General features: G+C 37.9%; 1 protein-coding gene across 7 annotated transcripts in view; it reads left to right on the top strand.

Annotated features, from left to right (window-relative positions):
- Positions 1-5,696: 5,696 nt before the first annotated feature.
- Positions 5,697-10,541, top strand: part of LOC107668658 (nucleolin-like) — a 9,853-nt gene continuing 5,008 nt past the window's right edge. Inside the window, exons 1-13 of one of the 7 annotated variants that reach the window (XM_016460604.1) lie at positions 5,697-5,817; positions 7,342-7,438; positions 7,525-7,629; positions 7,717-7,803; positions 7,880-8,035; positions 8,168-8,235; positions 8,269-8,314; positions 8,979-9,068; positions 9,247-9,370; positions 9,474-9,610; positions 9,794-9,920; positions 10,006-10,136; positions 10,229-10,352. In XM_016460604.1, coding sequence (XP_016316090.1) covers positions 5,800-5,817; positions 7,342-7,438; positions 7,525-7,629; positions 7,717-7,803; positions 7,880-8,035; positions 8,168-8,235; positions 8,269-8,314; positions 8,979-9,068; positions 9,247-9,370; positions 9,474-9,610; positions 9,794-9,920; positions 10,006-10,136; positions 10,229-10,352 — 1,310 coding nt within the window. In that variant the 5' untranslated portion in view covers positions 5,697-5,799. Of the gene's footprint in view, positions 5,818-7,341; positions 7,439-7,524; positions 7,630-7,716; positions 7,804-7,879; positions 8,036-8,165; positions 8,315-8,975; positions 9,069-9,246; positions 9,371-9,473; positions 9,611-9,793; positions 9,921-10,005; positions 10,137-10,228; positions 10,353-10,541 lie in introns of all 7 variants that reach the window. The other 6 variants (XM_016460603.1, XM_016460605.1, XM_016460602.1 and 3 more) reach the window with 6 other exon arrangements.

The following is a 10,541-nucleotide window of genomic DNA, read 5'->3' as shown; positions in this document are numbered from 1 at the left end:
TTACTCTTCACGCTTTACATGTTACCCTTGGGAGATATCATCAGGAAACACGGTGTTAGCTTTCACTGTTATGCTGATGATACTCAGCTCTATATTTCTTCGCAGCCCGGGCGAAACATAACAATTTGAAAAACTAGCAAAAAGTGGCCCTAGCACCTATGAGGAGAAAGTCAAACACACAGAAGCCCCTAAAAACCACAATATCCTCTGGAGCCGGACCAAAGTGCTGTCATTCACGCCGAGAGTGTCCAAACAACAGCTTCTGATGACAGATCTGAACCGCTGGGAGAAGGTCAGCGGTGAGAAGTGCCAAAACAGAGACGCTACGAAGCTCAGAAAGCGTTCCGGCTGACCTGAAGAGAGTCGTTTCCTCACAACTGTCATCAATAACGACTAATAACACGGTGTTAGCTTTCACTGTTATGCTGATGATACTCAGCTCTATATTTCTTCGCAGCCCGGCGAAACATACCAATTTGAAAAACTGGCAGAATGCATAGTTGATATAAAAAACTGGATGATGAGTAATTTCTTACTGCTAAATTCTGAAAAAATAGAGGGGTTAATTATAGTACCTAAAAACTCTGCATATAATAACCTAGAACACTCTCTAAGACTTGATGGCTGCTCTGTCAATTCTTCATCAGCAGTTAGGAACCTAGGTGTGCTATTTGATCGCAATCTTTCCTTAGAAAGCCACGTTTCTAGCATTTGTAAAACTGGAACATTGAGTGTTTACTATTGTCATTTTGCATTATTGACACACTATTTTCCTAATTAATGCTGTTCAGTTGCTTTGACACAATCTGTATTGTTAAAAGCGCTATATAAATAAAGGTGACTTGACTTGACTAAAAAAGTTGACAGAATGCACTTTCTGTACTTGTTTTGCACTACTTCAGTTGCATATACGTGTGTTCATTTAATAAAAAGCAGTAAGTGATCACTTGGTCTAGAATTTTTTAAATGCTTAAATTTGCACTAAACATTTTGTATTTACTTTGTAACAATATCCGTTCTATCTAAATTGTTTTTGTTGTTTTTTAATGGGGGCAAAAGAAAATAATGTTTTATTATTTAAAAGCAAATGCAAACATATCGAGATATATTTCGAATATCGTAAAAAATTGTCAATTTCGAGATATACATTTTTTATATATCGCTCATCCCTAGTTGACATGTAATAAACTATTGTAGAAAACAGAAAAGAGAATGCAGTCACGAAATTCAAGTAATGTTTTTAATTACAATGCGGAATATTTTTTGATAAATAAAGGATGGCCCACTTTACCTGAAAATAAATTTGTCTGGCGCACATGACCTAAAAATGTTAATTGGTATATATCTGGCAAATAACACTTTATATAAACTGTATTTAATATTATAGCTGGACCTTAAAGTTAACAAAAGTAATAAAACAGTAAAGGAAAAAAACATCTAGGAATCTAAATTACACATTTTACAAAAAGTGGCCCACTTTACCTGAGTTCACCCTAATAAAAAGTAAGTAGTAGTAGTAGTCATAGTACAATAATAATAATAATAATAATAATAATAATTTAACAATAAAGCATCAAATTCATTAAATAAATAATTTTCCAATTGGCCATTGCTAATTCATATTCAAACATTCTTTTTTTTTTTTTTTTTTACTGTGTTTTGGCAATACCGATTTACAATTTTAAAAAGGAAACTGAAACTGAATATTCTAAATAGCGGGGAAAAGTATGGGACACACAATTTTTATGATGATTTGTGCTAAATAAACAACAAAGCATGGTTAAAATAGTAATTGGGACAACAGTGTTTCGATCAATCATAGGCACAACATGAAACATCTTCGTAGTTCATTTTCGTTCGTAATTCATTTTCATCTGACAAATAAGTCCGTATTCAGTACTCACTCAAAATGATTCATAAATATTTTGATACAGCACAAAGATCCGGTTCAGAGGAGTTGATTGTTGCAGTGACACAAAAACGGGGTGTGCTGTATATGCAGTGCATAGGGGCGCCATTTTGCCAAAATCATTCTGTGAAAATCTTCTTTAATAAAACGTTATAAATAATCAAAAGCTTAGTTATTAAAAATAATGAATGCAACATTTTTAATTAAACGTTTTTTTTAGCATTTTAATGAGTTTAAAAATGTATTTATTAAAAACTTATCCAAATACACAAAATAATGTTCTTTTTAGCAACATCATATGACCCCTTTAAGACGCGGAACGGCCGTATCTCTTTGCGACCACAACAAACGGGAAACTTCTCAGACGCTCACGCCAGCTAGCTTGCCCTCAGTGAGCCAGTCAAACGCACCGTGGACGAAGCGGAGTCCAGCCCGGGGTCGTCACATGTGGTTGCCGTTCCTTCGTCGGATCCGCCGGCCGTGCCGTTCTCGACCCCGCCGCCTCTGCTCACGCTAGGCCGCGGCTTCCGCTCACGATAGGCCGCCGTGTTTTTCGTTGTGAAAGCAAAACTGCTTTGTTTGGTCTTCCAAAGTAGAACAACAGGGAACTGCGGTCTGATATATTGTTATATGTCAGTAAAAAACTTTCCTGTCCTGTCAGCCGTTTTACTGTGCTCACGGCGCACGCTCTTCAACTGTAGGCGAAAATGAGGTGCACTTAAAAATATTACCGCACGGTTACGGTATGTACGGTATTTATGATTACGGTCATAAATAAACCGCACTAGAAACTGTGAGCATACATCGTCAGTTAGGTCACGAAATTACCAAAATGGCGATTAAAACGGCAAAACTGTGCATGCATGTATGTGCATTACATTTAAGAACGTCTCTCAGATGCATGCAGCCTACCGAAATATTCTGCAATTCGAGATCACAATAGGGCGCAAGATGATAGGCTATGTGTTTTTTTTATTTATTTATAATTTAATGCACACGTAGGCCAAATGTGAGCACAGTGCAGTTAAATGTACTAGAAAATATGCGCAAATTTTTCGTTAATTTGTAAAGTACGAAAATGAAAAAAAAATGAAACCATATTTAAATGCATGAAAAAAAAAGCTTATTTTACATCCTTACATTATTTTCCTTTGTACAGAGCTCGATTTAGTTATGACAAAAGTGATGCAATTAATTCATTTTGACAACTAATACAATGTTAAACACTGACTGATAACTTTTTCAGAGTTCATTGATTATAAAATTCAGTGAAGGTTGACTATCGTTATCTGCATGTCTCATCCATGAGTGGGCCTATGCAATGATGGAGAACAAGCAATGGTGCAATGGTGGAAACATATGTTTGTGAATGGGCATTTGATTTACATTTGAGACAAACTAAGATTGTAAACAAGGATATAAACTAGCCACTTTTCACTGCCGTTGTAAATTCAAAATAGGCCATCTGTGTAATTCAAGTAGATTCAATGAGTTGAAAACTCTTGCTACTTCATACTTCAATACAAAACAATGCTGAACTTTGACAAAAAAAGAGATTTTTAAATGTTATAATAGTGATTTTATAATGTCTAAATATAAATCCATTAGCAAAACATGTGAAAAGAACTATATTACAGAGTGGAAATGGTAAAGGAGACAATAAATGATCCTCTGCTGCCATTAGTGGCCATAGTGGGAATCATGACATTAATTTTAATAGTATTAGTTTTGCTACCAGGTGAAATCTTGGCAGAAATCTTCCACTTAGCATGGCAAATTTTCCATGAATTATCTCTTTAAGTAAAAATGAAAAAAAATAATAATAATTCAGATGTTCTTTAAAATACATTTTACTATATAAAAATTTGCAAAAATATTTATATATATTATATAAATATATATTTTGAGGCAAATGATAAATACATTCAAATTACGTAACTAAAAAGTGTGCAATAGTACATGTGTTTGAAAATAAAAATGAATAAAAAAATGTGTTCAACTGTCTGGGGTCTGCCATCAGGAGTTAAAGGGGATGTTATGTGACACACTTCTTTTTTTACTTTTCACTTTTTTTCCCTATGGTATTAAAAAAGGGGGAAGGGGGAAGGGGGTTCGAACCTTTGTCACTCCTTCACTCCTGATGAGTTTGTATCCTTCCATGCACAAGCTAGTAATGGGCTTTTGGTCATTGACTTGCAGAGTCAACTTCTGCGCAAGTTATTAGTGTTAGAGGCTACTAGAATACAGGGGGCGCCAACACTGATCTTGCATACCCCTCGGCAAATGTGCTGTTGCGCCCCTGGTTGTACTGTATGTTTTTGTTTATTTTTTTATTATTCACTCAAATGAACCGGCTCGGCAGGAGGACAGAACGTTTAAAAAAGAAAAGAAAAATATATCATGGGATGGGTCATATTTCTTCTGCTTCTCTCGAGTTTTTTGGCTGATTGGCAAACCAACGTTAAAGGTGCATGTCCGCCACCTACTGGTCTGGAGTGTGAAACGTACACGGTTCAGCTATGAATTATTCAACTGTTATAGATTTAAAAAAAATTAATAATAATAATAATAATAAAAAAATTAAATAAACCAACATTTTTTACATAAATAAATACAAAATTCAAAACTTCAAACTCTTTCCATTAATCTTGTCTTTTTTAAACACTTAAACAATTCTCCATATATTCTTGATTGCATTACCCCATAACCTAATAGTGTCTTTAGAGATATACTATTAATTCCCATCAGTTCCAGTTCTTGGAACATCTGATGTCTTTCCCTTTCATACGCTATACATATTAAAAGAACATGCTCAACCGTTTCTGGTAGTCCACATTTATCACAATTGCCTGTTTCATGTTTCCCTATTATGTGCAAACTGTTATTTAATGCTACATGTCCTATTCTCAATCTAGATAAGATAATGGGTCATATTTGATGCTATTTTCATGACATCAGTATCTTTTAGAGTTATTGTTTCAGAGATTTACTTTTAGGCTACTTTAAAACGAGACATGTCAAACTTTTTATTTATTTGCCATCCACCACGCCGTGATGGTGTCGAGACATTAAAGGGGTCATATGATGCGATTTTAATTGTTCCTTTCTCTTTGGAGTGTTACAAGCTCTTGGTGCATAAAGAAGATCTGTAAAGTTGCAAAGACTAAAGTCTCAAATCCAAAGAGATATTCTTTATAAAAGTTAAGAGTTAACCACGCCTACCTAAAACGGCTCGTTCTAACACGCCCCCACATATCTACCTCACGATGTCGGAAGATTTGCATAACGCCGCACAAATGTTCACACAAAGAAAGAAGGCGTAACTTTTATTCTCGCTGTAGTATTGTTGTTGCGGCCGCCGCCATGTTGTGAAGACGCTGTGTGCTTACGCTGGCCCGCCGCCTCAGCTCACGCTGGCTACAGTCTGTAAGTACGTTTTCATTTAAAGGATTTGCCACTGATGATTCAAACGCGATCGCTTTTCAGACCGATGAGCTTTGTAAAAATCGACTCGTTTCAGAAAGGCGGGGCATAGAGGAGAAACAATAATGTACAGTATGTGGAAAATAATGTTTTTTTATTTACTTTAAACCGCATAAACACATTTCATTACACCAAATACACAAAATAATGTTCTTTTTAGCAACATCATATGACCCCTTTAAAGAATCACTGAATCGAAACGAACTGTTCAAAAGAACCGTTTGCGGAAACGAGTCGGAACTGAGCGTCATTGGAGGGCGGTCTCAGTGGGCGGGGCTTTTCAGGACGTACTAAAAGCGTACGCGAGCGCTCTTTTCCGTCTTGTACGGAGAAGCACGTGTGACTGGACGGTTTCTACCTGCGCCACTCTCCCGTTATCAGCTTTACTGTAAAAACAGCCTTCAGTCATGGTCAAGCTTGCCAAGGTAAGATACCTGCACACATATTATAACAATTAAGCGTTTAAATTTAAACGGTCAAAGCGCGAAATGTTTAGTTTTTATCGCGACTGGTGAGAAGAAGGCCCACATGTGCAACACATGTATTTCGATCAAATGTGTGGTACAGCTTTGCAAATGTAAACTCAAAAGAGTGAAAATGACTTATAATGCTAAATAGCGGCGCCTAAAATCAGCTAATGTTATGTAATATCCGTTTTTGTTGGTTTTTCGTTTAACACGGGCTGACCACGCGTCTCCTTCATTAGGCCTCAGCTGACACGCGTGAGGTATGCTTGTTTTTAGTATGTATTTGACATGTTTCGTAGTGTTGTAAAATCGACCTGTGTGATTAGCGAGATGTTTTTGAGTTTTTAGAGTGCCGTGGTTTCGCGCTAGATCGCGTTTTCGCCATGTGTGCCGTGTAGCGATGTTAGCTAAAGCTAAACGCCTCCATTTTGGCTCTTTGAAGCGAATGAGCGGACATTTAACACGCTGCATTAAACTGCGTCGTGTTGTTAGTGCGTATTATTGGACTTACACGATTATAATATGCGAGCATGGCACATTTGTTTCTGATGCTAGCATGTTGGATAGCAAGCATGTGGGTTTTCCACGTGTAGCGTGAACCCCACGTGGGTTCGTCCACGCGCAGTGCTGTCGTTTTGAGTCTAAAACTTTTACTTTTTTTTTTTTTTTTTCTTATTTTTAAACGTTTTATTGGTGGTTGTATTTACTTACGAATTAATTTAACCACTCTAGTTTTGAGTCTAAAACTTTTTCTTTTTTTTTTTTTTTTTCTTATTTTTAAACGTTTTATTGGTGGTTGTATTTACTTACGAATTAATTTAACCACTCTAGCAACAACAAAAAAAAATGCGTTGACAAAAATCCGCAGCGCAATAATTTTACGCAAATACGTGTCGTGCTTTTTGAATGATCCACAAAAACATATTTTGTATAGTTATTTTGTTCTTGCTCTTTAACGCGGTTTAAATGAAAGCGCAAATGGTGTTTTATTTGGCCACGCCTCCAAACATTTGCTGTCTCATACAAGCCCTGGAGATGCATGTTAGGTTATTAATTTTGTTTGCTTTTTAATGGAATGTATGCAATAGTGTTTAAAAAAAATAAATAAAATACATTGAGATTAAGACAATCCCATGTAAATATTAACTTATCGTATTTTCTGAAAAATAAGTCGCACAAACTCATTATTTAGAAAAAAGTTGAATTTTTCATTTTATTGCGCTCAAATATAATAAACTGAACAATTCGCAAACAATATAAATATAATGTTAATGAACTTGTAATATATTAATAAACTAAAATATAATAATAAATTTGTATTTTTAGTTCTATTCACTAAAATCCAATTTAATTGACAAGTCGCAGCACATTTGAGATCATAAAAACGTTACCTGTGTTTAGAAAATATGATAAACATCAGCATAATTGCAGGAACTTAAAAACTAAAAACCCTGCCCCCGCAAACCCACCTTTTCTTTGCAGGCAGCTAAAAAACTGGCGCCTCTGAAGAAAAAGGCACCTCCACCTCCCAAAGAAGTGGAAGAAGAATCCAGCGAGGAGGAGAGCGAGGAGGAAGAGGTGAGGAATCGATCTGTAAATAACGTGTTTTAAACATTTAGTTGCTAATGAAGGAATTGTTAGACTGAAATTCAATCTCAATTCGGCAGGCGCCACCAGCTAAAGCTGTAGCAAAGAAGAAAGCGGCTTCGGCGAAGGCAGTGAAAAACGGAAAAGCTGCTGCCAAACAGGAGAGTGACGATGAAGAATCTGGTAAGCGAATTGTTTTCATGGTTCTCTCAGTTCTGTATTAATCTAAAAGTCAAAATATCAGTAATGCGTCTTAATTTTTCTCGATAGAAGAGGAAGCTCCTCCCCCAAAGAAGGCAGCACCTGCTAAAGCAGCAGCACCTGCTGAGGAGTCCGATGAAGAGGATGATGATGATGGTATGAAAGTGCTTCAGGAGGGTGTGCATTCATAAGTGACTAACATTTCTAACAACTCCATTTCCTGTCTTTGTAGATGACGAATCTGAGGAAGAGCTGCCTCCACCACCCAAGAAGGCGACTCCTGCCAAAGCCACGAAGAAAGCAGCTCCTGCAGCCAAAGCTCCTGCTGCGAAGGAGGAGTCTGAGGATGATGATGACGACGACGAGGAAGACGATGATGATGATGATGGTGTGTGTGAATGGCTGTTTATTTTTAAGAGCTGCACATGTGATGCATAAGGGATTTAATACTGAAGGTGTTTGATTCTGTGCACTGAAGTTTGCATTTGCCATAATTTTTAAATGTTTTGTCCGGATTCAGAAGAGGAAATGGACACGACTCCAGCGCCCAAAAAGGCAGGAATGGTGAAAGCAAAGGAGGAATCTGAAGAAGAAGAAGAAGAAGAAGAGGAGGAGGAGGAGGATGATGATGAGGACGACGACGATGAGGAGGATGATGATGAAGAAGGTATGATAGTGAAGTTCTTTTTAGATTGTCTTGATGTTCTGCTGATCCGATGCATTTGGTTTGTTAAAAAAAAATATATATATGTATGTATGCGCACTGAATTTTCACCCGCCTAAAGTTATCAGTGGAAAATGGCGTTTTTGGTTTTCGGGCGAAATAACGAGCGGGGGGGAAGAGATATATATATATATATATACACACACACACACACACACACACACACACATTTTCCAAGTAAGCCAATACTTATGTATAGTAGTACTCTTCTTTCATGATACAGGTTTTTTCTTTTTTTTTTCTTTGGCATTTTCATCTTTTATTTAGATAGGGCAGTGTAGTGAGTGACAGGAAGTGAAGTGGGAGAGAGAGGGGGGCGGGATCGGGAAAAGTCCAGGATTCGAACTCGGGACGCCTGCAGCGCAATGGTGCTACATGTCGGCGCACTGCTTACGGGGCTATCAGTGCCCACATTTCATGCTACATTTAATACATTTACGAGATATAGCATTATACTCTTCTCAGCACAATGTGTTGTGTTCCTGATTTATTATAGTTTCGTGTTGTGTGTTTTTATTTTTTTGTTTTTTTTTATATATAAAGCTTGATAGCATTGGTCACTTCCAAATAGTTCTCTTATTCACTTTGTCTTGGTTTTGCTCTTAAGAAACCCCAGTTACTCAAGCAAAAAGGAAAGCGGAGACCAAAAAAGAGAAGGGAACTCCGCCGGCTAAGAAAGCTAAAACTGATGGTGAAGGTGATACTTCAATTCTATACACTTCAGTTTGTGTGCATTAAACTACATATGATGATTAAAAGGGACTTAATACTGAAATGTGATGTCACCTTTTATATTAATTCTGATGCTGGTGTAAGGGGGAGGAGTCTGTTTCTTTGTTTTGGTATGGCGGGCTAAATTTGCTTTGAATTCTCAGGTTTTAGTCTCTACTTGGGCAACTTAAACCACAATAAAGACTTTGATGAAATCAAGTCCGCTATCGCAAAGTTCTTCTCAAAGGAAGGCCTTGAAATTCAGGACGTCCGAATTGGCGGGACCAAGTAAGGAGAAAATTGTTGTTGTTGTTGGATATCCTATTCAAGTAAATTGTCATTGCAAAGGAGTTGTTAACTTCTAAATCAGGTGTCATAATTTGCTATGAAGGAAATTTGGCTACGTTGACTTCGCGTCAGAGGAAGAGCTGCAGAAGGCTTTGGAGCTCAATGGCAAGAAGCTGATGGGCCAACCGGTGAAACTCGACAAAGCCAGAAGCAAAGAGAACTCCCAGGAAAACAAAAAAGGTAAAATTCCCGCAGCTGCCGCTTGGAGCGTAAATCCAACCATAAATGATGACACCTTTTCACTTTCCTGAACTCTCGTGTGGGCTTAAGATAGTCAAGTGCTGATCTCGAACCGTCGCTAATGTGGTACATCAAACATTGAACTCGCAGACGCCAACGTTTTAGCGCTTTTCTCTTCCTCAGAGAGAGATTCACGCACTTTGTTCGTAAAGAACCTGCCGTACTCCGTAACGCAGGAGGAACTGAGGGAAGTCTTTGACCAGGCTGTTGATATCAGGATACCGATGGGCGACAGCGGTTCTAGCAGAGGGTAAGACTAAGCCACGGCTCTTCGTGTTATTAAAAATGCATCTTTTAAGCGAATCCTTGACTGACATCCTCCTCTTGGGGTACAGAATCGCCTACCTCGAGTTCAAGTCGGAGGCAATCGCCGAGAAGGCAATGGAGGAGGCGCAAGGGTCAGATGTTCAGGGCCGGTCTATCATCATAGACTTCACCGGAGAAAAGAGTCAGAAGGGTGGCAGAGGTGAGTAAACTGTGCGGTCTAGGTCCGGTTTGGCTCTGGACTAGATCTGTTGTAGATGAATGTTAACTGCACTTGTTTTCTACTCCTTTTAGCTGTTGCAAACAAAGTACTGGTTGTAAACAACCTAGCGTTCACTGCGAATGAAGACGCCCTCCAGAGTGTGTTTGAGAAGGCCGTGTCCATCAGAGTACCACAGAACAACGGCAGACCAAAGGGGTACAGCAGTTGATTCAGTGCATTTAAAGATGTGTAGACATGAATTGTTTATTAGGTTTTTATTAATTTGACAATTTAATACAGGGCTCCAGCCTGCAAGCTTTTTTTCTGCTGGTGCGAGTAAATAAAAAAAAAAAAAAAAAAACATTAAACGAAAGCAAAAAATCCCCCTACTTGTTTGAGCCGCCG

The sequence above is a fragment of the Sinocyclocheilus anshuiensis genome, unplaced genomic scaffold (assembly GCF_001515605.1).
Source record: "Sinocyclocheilus anshuiensis isolate Anshui unplaced genomic scaffold, SAMN03320099.WGS_v1.1 scaffold60, whole genome shotgun sequence".
NCBI lineage: Eukaryota > Metazoa > Chordata > Actinopteri > Cypriniformes > Cyprinidae > Sinocyclocheilus > Sinocyclocheilus anshuiensis.
This window is presented reverse-complemented; position numbering and strand designations above follow the sequence as displayed.